The 15,257-nt window shown below is 42.6% G+C and overlaps 1 protein-coding gene across 2 annotated transcripts in view; it reads left to right on the top strand.

Annotated features, from left to right (window-relative positions):
* The window catches only part of Gch1 (GTP cyclohydrolase 1), a 28,812-nt gene extending 14,115 nt beyond the window's left edge, over positions 1-14,697 (top strand). The window contains exons 2-6 of one of the 2 annotated variants that reach the window (XM_034499035.2): positions 4,318-4,427; positions 6,770-6,825; positions 11,910-11,941; positions 12,984-13,068; positions 14,422-14,697. In XM_034499035.2, the coding sequence (XP_034354926.1) occupies positions 4,318-4,427; positions 6,770-6,825; positions 11,910-11,941; positions 12,984-13,068; positions 14,422-14,548 (410 nt within the window). In that variant the 3' untranslated portion in view covers positions 14,549-14,697. The remainder of the gene's footprint in view (positions 1-4,317; positions 4,428-6,769; positions 6,826-11,909; positions 11,942-12,983; positions 13,069-14,421) is intronic. The other variant, XM_076931168.1, reaches the window with a different exon arrangement.
* The last annotated feature ends 560 nt before the right edge of the window (positions 14,698-15,257 follow it).

Genomic DNA, 15,257 nt, shown 5'->3' on the forward strand with positions numbered 1-15,257 from the left:
CTCAGTTAGCTGTATGATTACCGACGCTGGCCTCCTTTCCATTTTATATGTGCTGGTAATACTGAGTCACCTGACCTTCTAGAAGAATTAAGAAATGACATGCCCTGGGTTGTGTTGCTCCCGCCTGCCTGGGCTGCATTGTTCCTTCCCTTATCTTTCTCTCTAGGCAGGATATAAACCCTGCTATGTCTTTCCTGTCCTTAGAATGGATGTTCATTCAAAGCCATCCTTCATCAGGTTTGCATGCTGGAAGGTGAATCAAGTATTGCACCCTGGCCTTGAAGGCCATTCCCGTGTTCAAAATGATGATGGTAAAAAACAAGATAGTTCCCGTGTCTTTTCCTTTTGTTCTTCCTCCTGGCAAAACAGGTCTGTTTGTCCTAAATGTGCTTACATATTTGAGCAGGAACATGTAGAAGATGCGAAGGTTTGGGTAGCAGCACAGATGCTCCACACCAGGTGCTCTCAGTGGGGTTGGACCAGCATCAGAGAATCTCAGGGCTTTTCAGAAATCAGATTCTCAAGCCCACTCCGACCTACAGAGACTGTGGATGGGACCCAGCAGTTTGTGTTTTAACACAACTGTGGGGAAGGTCTGGCATCCTTGCTCCAGATCATGCTTAGTGAGCATCACATATGTGCCTTAACCGTATTTTCAGGAGGGGTTCTACCGGGCAAGAGACTTGAGGGATGGCTGCTCAGCCATGTTACTTCATTGCTTAACCCTGACAAAGGCAGTGGTGGTGTGGACAGACCAACTTCAGGAGACTTCTCTGGTTTCCTTTGTGGTTGTGACTAACAGGCAGTAGGAAAGAGGATGCTATGAACCCCGTTTCCAGGGTTACCTTCTTGCTGCTGATAGCAGGCAGGAAATTAAAACAATCTGTGATAAAGCTTTGTTCTTATTATCCACAGATGGCAGCTTTCAGATATGTGGGAGCAAACCAAAAAGTAAATATAGCAGGGAACCTTTATTATTGAAGAAAAATGACTTGGTGAGGTCAAGTTTACAGTCTGAGTTCATTTTAATGAAATGTGATATAGGTAACAGAGTAGTGTCAGTTCTACACAAAGCACCAAGCCTTTGGAGGACAGTTAGGCTTCTCCTTGGTTTGATTTTGAGTATATAAACATACCAACTCAAAAGTCAAAACTACATCGCATGGCTGGGGAGATGTGGTCAAGAACGTTGGCTGCTCTTCCAGAGGACGCAAGTTCAATTCCAAGTACTGCTAACTCCAGCTCCAGGGGATTCAGTGTCCTGTGGTCTCCAGGCATCTGCATTCACATGTGCACATATCCCATCCCCATACACATAATTTTAAAAAATCTCTAAAAAAATTGTCAAATTATATTTTAAATGCATTTCATTTCTAGCTGTTTCCCTTTTTTTCTTATTTGTTATCCCTAAGTAATTATTTTATTAGGTTTGTGATTTAGCCTTCATCATTTCTTTTGGGGGATAAATGTTTACACTACACAGGAGGCTGCATATTGCATTATAATGAAAAAAAAATAGTTAAATTTACTAAGGTATGGCTAACATCTCCGAACTCAACAATGACAGTGTGAGTTGGGACAGACACACACATACTAACACACACAGTCAACTAGCTACAAGGTGATGATAGGGCCACCACCAAATTTCCTCCCTGTCAATTTGCAATCCATCTACTTCTGCTCCCCACAACCCCCATAAGCCACCTATTCCCCCCACTACTATACTATATTTTGACTTTTTCTAGAACTTCACACCTAGGGCAATAGTGTGTCAATTGGCTGTCTCTTCAGACTGCACACAACTGAGCTGAGCCTTCTCAGACACCAATGCATATGTGATCTATCATCGGCGGAGCGTTGCTGCGCCATGTACAAGAGGAGCCTTTCATGTTTGCGTGTGACTTCATGCCACACAGAGATCTAACGTACTGCTATGTGTCTGCAGTTCATTGTTTTTCACTGAGTTTACTCTATTGTTTATACAGAGCAGTTCTTGGATATCATCCTTTTTTAAATTTTGAAGCAATTTTAGACTTATGGCAAAATGACAAAGACGGTACAGAGGGTTTTCATAGCTCATCTCACCAGCTTCTACCACAGACGCCTCCCATGCCATGGTACAGTTGCTAACACTTAAGTCAATATTGGCATAATGATGTTAACCAACATGTTTTATTCAAATTCTGATTTTAGTTTTAATTGCACTTAGCTATCATATTTCACTGCTCTCCTCTACTCTGACAGTTTTATGGCGTTTTCATGTTTTTTATGACCTTAATGAGTTTTCAAAAGATTACCCATGGAGCCATGCCTGATGGTACAATCTTATCATCCCAGTTACTTGGAAAGCTGAGCTAGGTGGATGATTGGTTCAAGTCTAGCCTAGAGAGCTTAGTGAGCCTTATCTCTAGAAAACTCTACTAAAGTGATTTTTTTTTTTTTTGAGACAAGGTTTCTCTGTGTAGCCCTGGCTGTCCTGGAACTCACTCTGTAGACCAGGCTGCCCTTGAACTCAGAAATCTGCCTGCCTCTGCCTCCCAAGTGCTGGGACTAAAGGTGTGCGCCACCACTGCCTGGCTAAAGTGATCTTATAGTGTAGCCTATTCCTCAGTTTTTCTGATGATTAGACTATAGTTATACATTTTGGTTAATGCCACATTGGGAAATCCAATGTCATTATGTCCTAGAAGAGACTGAGTCACCCCTGATCTACCCACCAAGTTTCTCTACTGTAGAGATGCCATTTTTCTGATGGTGCCTTGCCTAAGGTCCAACATCCAGTTGGTTCCTACTTAAGACTAGCTTGAGGTTGACTCTAACATGTGTGTAGTTGTGAGAAGTTGGAAGATTTCCTTTGCCAGAGAAAATGGATGTCTGGCATCTCCTGCTCTCTCTAGTTCATTTAGAAACACTGTTTTACTTTTATTATCATATTTATACTCTCATGTTTATTTCTCATATGACCAAGAATTTTTGTGAGCTGTCCATAGCCTTATCCTGATACTGGAGAAATCCAGGGTACTTCTGGGAACACCAGGGAGCTATATTTAAACTGCTTTTAGAAATGCAGCCAAAGGTTAGGGCAGAGTATTCTGCATAGGGGACTGCCGCTGGAGAAGGAGCATTTACTTAGAGAATGACAGAGCTTGTTCCTGCTCCATTCTTATCCCTGTTGGTCTGTATTTAAACCTTGCACACGTCCATTCTTGCTGGCTACAGTAGTGACTCTCCTGCCACTCAATCCAAGGCGACTCCAAGTGGCCTCATGAAAAAGAGGCTTCTGCATGACTCAGTACCTGAGCCCCTGAAGGTCAGGCAGTGGGGTGGGCATTTGTACATCTCTGTGACTCATGGCCTGTCTTTCCAAGGGGAAAATTACTGTGGGCAGCTGCAAAGCCATGCTCATCCCCCACTCTTGTCTTCTTGTACATGTGGATTGGTTATTTCCTGGATCCTTGAAGTTACACACTAGCTGTCTCAGTGTTACTTGGTCTTCCAAGCCATGAGATCAGGGTTTTCCTGTGCACGTGTTTGTTTTATAAAAGTGAGAAAACATTCTCTCGAGTGTCAATGACACCTGACACTTACATAGATGGTTAGGGCATCTACCAGTTTGTCAACACCATGGCTATATCACAGTGATGGCTGTGGCTTATATCCCTTTATCTTTCTGCAGCCAGGGCAGGATGCTCTTGCTGTCACAGAATGTCAAAGGAGCACAGTGCTCCCTTGGGCATCCTCTGCGTAACCTTCTCCTTTGCAGATGAGGAAGGGACCCTTACTAAGTGCAGCCTTTAAACATAAGGCATCTTGTCTGACTGTCTCTTGTCTGCCTGGCCCTATGTGTGAGGTTCACAGCTTACACAACTGCTGCCCCCTAGAGAGGCACACACATACAGAATATAGGATTTATTTCTTTAGGAAGGCAACCACTCAGAGTAAGTCTGACGTTTCCCCTGGTAATTTGGAGAATTTTCCCAAGTTTAGAGGATCTTTGTCTATCTCTTAGGAAATGTGATGGTGGGAAGAGCAACCCCCCCCCCCCCACCTCCATATACAGCCATTCACTTTGTCATGCTCCCTCCCCTCCTCCCTTCCAGCTCATGATGCAAATGCATTTGGAAGTCTGCATTTCTCCTGAAACATTGTCCAGAGGATGTTTTATATCAATTAAGGAAAAGAGGCAGCTTGCTTAGAAAGGAAAATAAACTAGTGTTCACTTTTATTTTCTTAATGTTTTCGTAAGGGTTTAAAAATATTTACAGTCCTTTTGTAGTTAACCTAAGTGGTTTTGGATTTGTGTCTTCCTGATGCCAGATGTCCTGAACGATGCCATATTTGATGAGGATCATGACGAGATGGTGATTGTGAAGGACATAGATATGTTCTCCATGTGCGAGCATCACCTTGTTCCGTTTGTGGGAAGGGTGAGTCCTCCTTAGTAATATCATCATTAAATTGTTATCTAATAACTTAAGAAACTATAATGAAAATCTTAAGTTAGGACAATTGTATTTCAAACTGTCAACTGATTCTTGATAGTCTCAGTATTTAAAGTCTACACAGGTAATTTTCAACTCTATCAATTTTGGCTAACCTAATAATTGGAAATTTAAGCTGGGCAGTAGTGGCACATGCCTGTAATCCTAGGAAACAAAGGCAGGCAGATCTCTGAGTTCAAGGCCAACCTGGTCTATGGAGAGAGTTGTGGGTTCCAGGGCTACAAAGAGAAACCCTGTTTCAAAAAACTTAAAAGAAAAGGAAATTTAAAAAGCAAACAAACCAGGTGATGACATATGCCTATAACATTAGCAATAATGAGGTAGAGGCAGGAGGATGGAGAGTTTGGGGCCTGCCTATGCACATAGAGAAACTTTGTTTTGAAAACAACTCCCAAGGATGGCCCACCCAAACCTTTCATCTTTAACACCCTGTTGTTGGCTGGGACAATGGGGTTGAACTTGTATCCTTTAAAGGTGGTTCCTGCTGCTCTGAAAAGCTTTGCCCTGTATTTTAAGTGAACTGCTTGCTCCAAGGTCCATGTGCACAGAGCGTGACATAGTGACCTGAGCAGAGATGACTGCAGAGTTTCTGGAGCCAGAGGTTATGGTATTAGTGGATTTAATTGGATTCTATCCCTTTTTATATTAGGGAGAGAGAATCAAATCCAAGCTAGATAAGTCAGAGTTGTCATTAAATGCACCTTTGAGGACATGAATATTTACAATAGAGATGTCCTATTATGCTAACTCTTATAATAGTTTAATTCTATTTTGACTCTCTTATAAATTTTCCAACAGGAAACTTGTAGGGTATAATATGAATATTTAATATTTGCTTTGTTTTTTGTTAAAATATTTTCTTATGGTTGGCAAACAAATGGCACAATGTATGAAGATGTGTGTATTTTTGTTGTCATACATTATTGCATTGTACAAACCACAATTCCCCTCTCTTGTTTTCTTTTCTTGCTGTTGAAAACAATATGGCCTGATCTGGGCATGGTGGCACACACCTAATCCCAGAGGCAAGGCAGGTATCCACCTGGCTTATATATCAAGTTCCAGGCCAGCCAAGGTTCCTATAAAGAAAAACTCTGTCTTGAAAAGCCAACCAATCAAAACAAAACAAACAACAAAAAATCCCAACCAACCAACAAACAAGGCCACCCATGATGTATCTAGGAGTGGGATTGCAGGGTCATAGATATGCCTATATTCACCCTGCTCCCTGCTGGCCTTCAGCTCTGCAAAGGAGCCTGTGGGAGCTATCAATATTTTATATTCCAATAGCACTTGGTACTTCCCTCTTTAGTGTTTAGTGCTGTCTGTCTGTCTGTCTACCCATCTATTATCTATCTAATTTCTGCACACTTTTTAAGAACTTTTGAGTCTTTGTGACTTTCACATCATTCAGCCCAATCCTATTCATCTTCCTGTCCGTCCCTTCATATCACCCTCTGTCCTTGCAGCCTCCCACCCCCCAACAAAACAAAATAAACCGACAAACAAACAAACATACAGAATCCTGCCATGGAAGCTGTGCTGTGTCACGGACGGTGTGTCACACAATAGACCCTTTTGCTGTAAGGTGTGTCACACAGTACACCCTTTTGCTCCAAACAGCTTAACTTGCAAATGTTCATTGCAATGAGGTCTGGTTTGAGGCCTCTGGCTTCTGCCATACTATCAGTACTGGATCCTCATGGAGACACCTCGGACATTCCTCTGTTGCTCTGTGCCATCGAGATCCTGCAGTTTTGGATCTGAGGGACCTACCCCTTTACACACTTCAGCAGAACTGGATGGGGTGGATGTTGGGTTGGGCTAGCTCCGGGCCCTACATCTGGGCTTGGGTGGAGGCTGAGTTAGTCAGCCCTTCAGCATGCCTGGGCCTGCTCCATGGAACAACATATACACAGTCGCTGCTGTTTAAAGGAGTCTCCCCGACTATACTGTGATGTCGTGTGCCCATTTTTTTCCTTATTGAGTATAGTTTTTCTTGACAGGCTTTTAGATTTGAATCAAGAATTTTACCAAGGCACCTTACAAGTTTACTTTTGTCATTTCAGTAACAAGCCTGTTCTTAAGGAGTTTCTTCATATAGTTTGAAAGTATATATGGAATTGCTTCATAGGTTTTAAAGATACATTATCAGTGTGATAAACTTAACCTGTATGTATGCTATGACCTTCCTGCATCTGTCTGTGTTGTTACGAAGTGCTTTCTGTGTTTTTATTTAGCTGATAACCTCTCTCTCTTCCCTGAAGGTCCATATTGGTTATCTTCCTAACAAGCAAGTCCTTGGTCTCAGCAAACTTGCCAGGTAAGTATGAGGTTTCTAGAATCATTCCTATTTGCCAAGACTCTCAAGATTTCTTCCAGGTTGGAGAGATGGCTCAGTGGTTAAAAGCACTGACTATTCTTCCAGAACAATAGGGTTCAATTTCTACCACCCACATGGTAGCTCACAACTGTCTGTAACTCCAGGTTCTGACATTCACACAGATGCATGCAGACAAAACACCAATGCACAAAAAATAGTTTATAATAAAGATTTCTTATTTCTACCTGTCTGGATCTAACTTAGAAGTTATAATGTACTTGCATAGGCAGCTGTAACACTGTGTCTTTGCCTTTTCCCACAGTACCTGTTCTTGTCTCTTCCCAAGCCCATTACTGACATATGAGCTCACAACTTCATAGAGTTTTGCCTGGTCTTTTCACCAGGAAAGAACATAACCAAGATTGTCCTCCTGTGCCTCTGAGTCATCATTTATTTCATGACCCCACTGGGTCACCCTAGAAACCATCTCTCATACTGTCAATCATGCAGCAGAGAGTGGTCTTCAAGGTCTTCAGAGGCTCAGTAGTAGAGCCATCCACTTGCCTAGATAGAATGAGGCCCTGGGCTTGAGCCTTGGCACCAAACACAGTCATAGGTGCAATTTTCTCGTGTTCTCTTTTCCACCAAGAATGTTAATTTTGCCTTTATCATGGGAATTCTGGCACGGTTGAGACTGTAATAGACAGTCTATACAGGGAAGACTGAGTTGGTGATGGATTCCATACTAAAAGAAGTATCACAGCACTTTAAGCTTAGGTATGGTCTTTTTACTTTCCTCTCTTTGGTGGCAAGGTTGTCCTTTGGTATGTCTGTTTGGTTGTCCTTTCCTGGTGAAAAGACCTTAAAGAGTTAAATCTTCTGTGAAGCATTACAAAGAAACTGACTGTTAGCATGAGGATTTGCCATTGTGCTAATAGGATTAAAATTTAAGAATAAAATGGAACACCAGATCAAGGCATTGGGTGTTCAACTGCCCATTTCTTTTAAGAAATAAGAATGCTTAGAGATCAAGGAGTAATAAAGAAAGCTATGTCTTAGTGAAACCTCACTGTTCATTTTAATCTTGTGTGTGCAGTTTGTTGTCTGCTCACCTTTAAATGCATGACCTTTCCATTCCAGTGAAGTCAAATATCAAGCAGGAAAGCCTCAAGTCACAGGAAGACACCAGAAGTGATTTGATTTGGTTCTAGTGGAAGTCTAGAGTAAACTCAGACCAAAAAGCTGTATGTTTTCTTGCCTTAGAACAATTGAGTGAATATAATTAAATCTTGGATTTGGAATTGTAGTTCCTGGGTATTGAGTTACCTGGCTTGGAAAAGCTCTCCAGATCAGCTACTGCCATGGCCAGAGAGAAGCAGACAGCACCCTCCTCTTGGAGGGGGAATGGGATGAGGTCTCTGCAGCCACAGAAATATCCATCCTCATACCCAAGGCCCTGCGTTCAGACCAAAGTGCACAAACAGGTTTGCCTTAAGTTCAGAGCAACTGTGAACTGTGGTGTGCCCAGGCAGAGGTGGGGGGGGGGGGGGGATGTGCAGATTCCTAAGTAGGGAGAAATCCTAAGGTGTGGCTAACACTTAAAGAAAGGCAAACCAGAAAGTGGGAACAAGGTGCATTCTAGTGTGTATGGCCAAATTCATTACCAGAAGTAGGGGATTTAACCCAAGGGTGGTGAGGAGACATTGTGAAGTTGGCTTTGGTTACAAAACAATTAAAGACATGTAGCACTAGGCCTAACATTACATCTTTCTTTTAAAATATTTTAAAGACTACCTTATATTCTGAGAGTATTGTGCATGTGTGCATGTCTGCACACTACAGGCACCCATGGTGCCCATGAACGCCAGAAGAGGGCATCAGATCCTCTGGAACCAGAGTTACAGATGGTTTTGAGCCACCATGTGGGTGTTGGGAACCGAACCTGGGTCTTCTATAAGAGCAACTGGTGTTCTTAACCACTGAGCTATCTTTCTGGCTCCTTAACAAATTTGTTTTTTAAAGTATCTTGAGATTTCTTGACATCTTTTAGTTTCAAAAGCCTCCCAGCAAGGCAGATCTTTGAGTTCAAGGCTAGCCTGGTATATATAGCAAGTTCTAGGCCAGCAAAGGCTACACAGTGAGAACCTATATCAAAAAAGGGGCTACATTATATTTCTTTGACTGGTCATTCATTTGCCTAGCTTTTCAACACAGGTAAATATAGCTTGCAGTTTGAGGCTGTTGTCAAAAGTGGGGAGAGTTTGGTGATGGGCTTTTAAAAGCATAGTTATATTTATGCATAGAAAACTTAGCAGTGTGCATTTAACCCAGTTCAGTGGTGAGTTCTTTAATCTTTGTCTTTTCCAGTAAGTGCAAGTGGTGTACCTGTTTGTATTTGTGTGACTTCAGGCTTTATTTTATGTTTAAATCTCTGTTACATCTTGATGTATTTGGGGCCAGGAAGAAGGAAGAAGCCCTTCATTGCTCCTGGGTGCTCCTTGCTTCGTGCAGCTCCCCTTCTGGCTGACAGGTGCCTTTCCCCTTCCCGTCTTTGCTGCCACCCACGACTGCCACCCATGGCTGCCACCCATGCTGAGCTTCCATCTTCTTCCTCCTGGGTTGTGTATTAAGGTCCCGACTCTGCTCTGCATCTTCTAAGGGTCCTTGGTTCTTCTGCTCCAGTGTTCTTTCTCAAGTGCAGATTTAATTATGCTGTACCTTTTGTTACTTACTACCCATAGCTTTTAAGACAGAGTTCAAGTTCTTTGGAATAATTGAAAAGACCCCAGAGAATAGAAGTTATAAGTCCAATAAGTTGAAATACTAAATTAGAGATTGCTGGAGGTCTAATTGACTGAGGGATTCATTCTAATATTTCAAGATGAGAGCGTATGTATAAAAAAGATAACCTTAAAAGCCTCAAAAAGTCTCTGTTCTTTTTGAGACAGGGCCTTACTCTCTGTAGTTCAGGCTATCCCAGAACTCACGGCAGTCCTGTTACATCCTGAGTGCTGGCTTTGCAGGGGTCAGTCACCATGTCCAGCAAACTTCTGAATCAGTTTTCATAGCTGAGGTAAGGATGCAGTACATCGAAAGCCTGTGAACATCAGTGAAAGGGAACTTGGGTTAGTGTGCTGGGAGTGCTCAGAGCTCCTCAGGGAATATTTCTTGTTGACTAACCAAAACAATCACTAATTTTTGATGTATAGGCACATGCACAAACCTGGCTTCTGTTGTCTGCATTGTTCTCAGTGTTGTCTTTACAGTTCCCACTCTAGCCCATTAATTAAGCTTGATGGCCTTTCCAGCCCAAACATGGACTCTGATACTGGTGTTTTGTCTTATTTAGGATTACTACTGCTGCACTGAAACACCACTACCAAAAGCAAATTGGGGAGGAAAGGGTTTATTTCATTTTAGGACACTTAGGAAACACTCTGTCACCTTAAGGAAAACAGGGCAGGGAACCTCAAGGCAGGCACCTAGAAGCAGGAACTGAAGCAGAGACTGGAGGAGTGCTGTTTAATACCTTGGTCCTCATGACTTACTAGGTGTGTTTTATTACTGTTCAGGTCCACCTTTCCAGAGATGACACTGCCTCCAAAGAGCTGTATCCTCCAACATCAAACATAGTCAAGAAAATGCCCCATGGACTTGCCTACGGGCCAGTCTTATGGGGACTTTTTCTCAATTACATTTTTCTCTCCCCAGATATATCCAGCTTTATGTCAAACAATGCACATGCTTCTTACTTGAAAAATAGATAGATGGATAGAGTAGTATGTATGTATGTATGTATGTATGTATGTATGTATGTATGTGTGTGTATATGAGCTCTCTGAGCACAGGGAACATGTTTGGCACATAACTACATAGATACTCAATGACCTGCATGAATGATCCACTCCATGCTTCCTGCTGGGAATGTAACCCAAGGCCTCGTACATGCTAGGCAAGTATTCCACCACTGATCTGCATCTTCAGATGTATGTATGGTGCTCATGATATGAAAGTCACTCACTATAAGAAGCAAGCAGATTAGATGGTAAAAAAATATATCAGACATTCCTGTTAAGGTGTGGAATAAAACATGGACACCCAGTATTAGCTGCATTTGTCTAATATGCCATCCTCAATTTTACTTAAAATAATGCTAGAGTTTTAAACTATAAATCAATGACATCTCCTAAGCATTTGACAAAAAAAAAAAAAAAAAAAAAAAAAATCACCTAAAAAAACCCCCAGAAGTAATATATAAAAATTTGGCCCAGTAGTTGCTAACTCTAGTCTACATCTTATAACTACTGAGCCCAAGAACTAGAATGACTCCTGCCATGAGGGATCTCCATATTAGGTGGTATGTGATGTTATTCATGTAACTGCTATGTGCATATTAGCTAAAAAGGAGGAGATTGCCAGAGATGTGTATAGGTGTGTATATCCTAAACTGTCTCATAGAACTGACTGTTAATGGAGTCCAAATTGTGAGCAGACAGTAATGTTTTAAAGAAATATTCTGTCATGCCAATTGCCGCCCTCACATGGGCCATACTGCCACCTGCCAGGTTTCACTGTAAGGCCTGGAGCCTCTTATTTGGGAGAGCGTTAATCCTGTGAAATACTTATATAAACCTTTCATGAAGAAAGGCCTGAAGAAATCTAATCTTCTCTAATCTGATTACGCTAATAGATTTAGCTGGTTCAGTAGTTGACCTACTATTAATTAACAAATAGCCTTTTTATTTTTAACTTGAACTTTAAGCTCTGATAAACAATGATTCATTAGAGAGCCTGCCATTCAGCCTGAAATTGATGACTGGGGGGCGTCAAGATCGGTTACTCCCGGTAGTTATGTCTTCCTAAGTGAACTCCACTCCTGGGGGCCTTCTTAGCTCTCCCTGTGTCTCTTTAGGGACATGGAGCGGAGCTGGGGTGTGGCAGGCGCTCTCTGCCTTGCTGATTCCCAGAAGCCTTCTCCCCTGCCCACATCCCACCGTTGCTGCCACAAAGTCCTTGTCTCACGAGGAAGCTTTGCTGAATTTGTTTTATCAAACATGTGACTAACCAAAACATTCCTTTCCTAGGATCGTAGAGATCTACAGTAGAAGACTACAGGGTAAGCAAGCACAAGCGCTCTTTACAGAAAGTATTTTCCCCACAGAACAAGTAGTGTTACTCTATTACAAATGTAATAAATGTGACACAGGAACTGCGCCCTCTTAGGGAGGTCCCAGAAACTCGTGTTAAATCTGTAGGGGAAGCCCTGCCATGCCACCAGGCTCCTCCCATGTCTATGCATATATCAACATTTTCAAATCAGATCCTTACATTTAAACCAAAGCGGGCTCATATGTAATCAACCCCACAGGCCTTCCCGCTCCCTGTTCACTTAACACCTGAAACAACTCCCACACCTCCCACTCCTAACCATGTGGCTGTCTCGAGTTCCATTGTGTGAACTAATCCTCCAGCCAATCTCTGCTCTGGGAGACATTTGGGGATTTTGTTAGCTTTCTGGCATTGGCAGGATTCTGAGGACCTTTTTGTATATATTGAAAGACAAGTTGTTTTTTGTCAGCATAAGAAACTGATGCACACCTTTAACGTCAGCACTTGGGAGGCAGAGGCAGGTGGATCACGAGTTTGAGGCCAGCCTGGTCTAAAGAGAATTTCAGGACAGCCAGAGCTATACAGAGAAACTGTTTCGGGGGAGGGGAGGGGGGGAGGAGGAGGGGGAAGAAGAAGAAACTGAATTATTTGGGTTCCAGCATTGGTTCTCAACAATCCAGCAGTTAGCTTCTGTGCTACTACAAGGTAATTAATTCTTTGCTCTACTCTGTGTCTATGGAGATCCTTGTGAGCCAGTATCTGTTCTTGATGCTCGAGGAAGGGATGCTTGGTGTTCTCATACCTTCCCTGCAGAGGTGCCGGAGGGCAGGGTTTCTTCAGGGCCTGTAGTGCTCATGAGGAAGCTGACCAGGGTCTTAGCAGAGAGCATAACCTCAGGGAAAGCAGTCTTGTCTTAGATATTAAACCCCACAGAAGTCTGCTTTGTGAGATCACAAATATTCTAGAGGCAAAACCAAACCAAACCAAAACAAAAACCTTCCATCTGTTTGTGTCTGGCCTTTAAACCTACCTGTTTGTCACATCCCCAGTTCAAGAGCGCCTCACCAAACAGATTGCCGTGGCCATCACAGAAGCCTTGCAGCCTGCTGGTGTTGGGGTAGTGATTGAAGCGACGTAAGTCTGAACCTTGCTTTGATAATGTCTCAGTAGTATCAACACCAAGGTCGCCTTTAGTGTCGCTCACCTCCTCTAGGACCAAGTAGCGCTGCTGACTGAGGAGCTAGGGATAGGAAAGACTTTGTTTTGATTTTAACCTTATTTGTATCCTGTGCATGTGTGTCTGCATGTGTATCCTGGTGATGTTTGTGGAGGTCAAAAGGAGAGTTACACATAGTTGTAAGCCTCCCAAAATGGGTCCTGGGAACCAAATTCAGGTCAGTTGATGTTCTCTTAGCCACTGAGCCATCTTTCCAGCCCCTAGTTATTCATTTTTTCCCTCTTGTGAGAATGTTGGAGCTCTTTGAGTCGTAAGCATTATTGCAGAAGTCTGTTCAGTCAGCAGTATTTTTGTGTCTTGCCTGTTTCCTTAACTATTTTGCGAATATGCGTTTGTTAAATATAAAGAAGTAAGAATTGGTACAAAGGGCAACTGAAGATGCTGTTTATAATAAGAACAGATATTTTCTAGTTTTCAACTTCATTGTTAACTGAGGTTTTAGTAAACATACTCGCTGCTGATGGGCCCAGCGTAGTGTCTGATAGCAGAATAGACGGCAGTGTTTAGGTGGGTTACCTGTGCCTGTGCTGTTCCATGTGACCAACTCTTTTGGATCCCACATTGGAGTGACAGCATGTGGTGCTTGTCTTTCTGTGTCTGCCTTCACCTCATGTAATGATCTCCAGACACTCTTAGACTGAGTTGTGAGAGTCACAAACATTGTATAGGATGCCCCCTCTCATGCTATGGTGGTCCCCACGCCCTGGCCTTGGTATGCTGTCTGCCTTTGCCATGTTGCTTAGACTCACTGAGCACTTTTACCTGCATTTCCTGGCAAGATCAGTGTCCGTGAACATCTCTCTGGACACCCTTGTTGGTACAATGCCATCATATCATGGTCTTGAGGGTGGATCAAGCCCTCTCTGAATTTCTTTTAATTCAGAACTACATGCAACCACTCAGCTGGGAAATTCCAGGAAGTGGTCCTGACTAAAGCCCATCTACTGGTCAGTATTAAATATTTAATAAAGATTGCTTCAAAATTGGAAGAAAAAAAAAAAGTCTGTGTTCCTTACCCAGGAAGAAAATTCTGCTTTCCCCTTCAGGTCAGATGTATCAAGGACTCAACCACAAATAGGAATAAAAATAGTATGAGATACAATGATTCAAGAGAAAGTTTAATGTTTTCCTAAGGGGATGTTTTGATGCTCTTGTGAACTGAGACTAATCTTTGCCCTGAGTTTTATTTAACTGAAATAAGTGTTATATATACTCCTGTCTGCTTTTAAACCAGCTCCGTTTTCTTGTAGACACATGTGCATGGTAATGCGAGGCGTGCAGAAAATGAACAGCAAGACTGTTACCAGCACCATGCTGGGCGTGTTCCGGGAAGACCCAAAGACTCGGGAGGAGTTCCTCACACTCATCAGGAGCTGAACGTCTGTGTGCAGACCCGCTGCTGCCGGCGCTATCTGTCTCAATCGTACATTCCAGTTTCAGTTGGTACACTTGTGAACTTTAGTTCTCACCATGAATTGTATTTAATAATTATTTATATATATGTCGAATAAAGGTGATCAACTATGGGGTGAGCTTCTGCTTTCTTCTCGCCACCTTCTTAGTGGCAACGTTAAAGTGAACTGCCAGGAATACAGGGTATACACACCGACTGCTGCCATTCAGTGTCCCCAGGGATGCTGGGAAGGAGGGAAGCTCAGGCATTTGGGTGAAATCATCATTGATTCATTAGTGGAGGGCACTGGACATTCAAGGAGCTGTGGCCAGTGCACTGTTTTCTGCCTCCAGTGGGCACAGTATAACATTGAAGTGCTGGAGACGATGGGTACAGAGAGCATTGCCCTCTGCGTTCAGAGACCCACAGATGCCACTCTGTTTTGATCATGTATGTGAAGCTACCAGGGACATTTTCTTCTTGATATTTATTAACTGTCCAGCTATAACACTAGTCTCTGAGGGAAGGTGGCGGGATATCTATCTTTAATTTTGCTGTGAGTTAAACAGACAAAATTTTCACCTTCTATATTTTGAAATTTTGAGAAGGAGGATTCCTTCCTGCAGTGGTTTCCTTAAGTTTATTCTCATGCCAGCATATGCGCATTTAGAGGGTTGACTCTGTGCCTTGGTG

This window comes from Arvicanthis niloticus, chromosome 3, assembly GCF_011762505.2.
Source record: "Arvicanthis niloticus isolate mArvNil1 chromosome 3, mArvNil1.pat.X, whole genome shotgun sequence".
NCBI lineage: Eukaryota > Metazoa > Chordata > Mammalia > Rodentia > Muridae > Arvicanthis > Arvicanthis niloticus.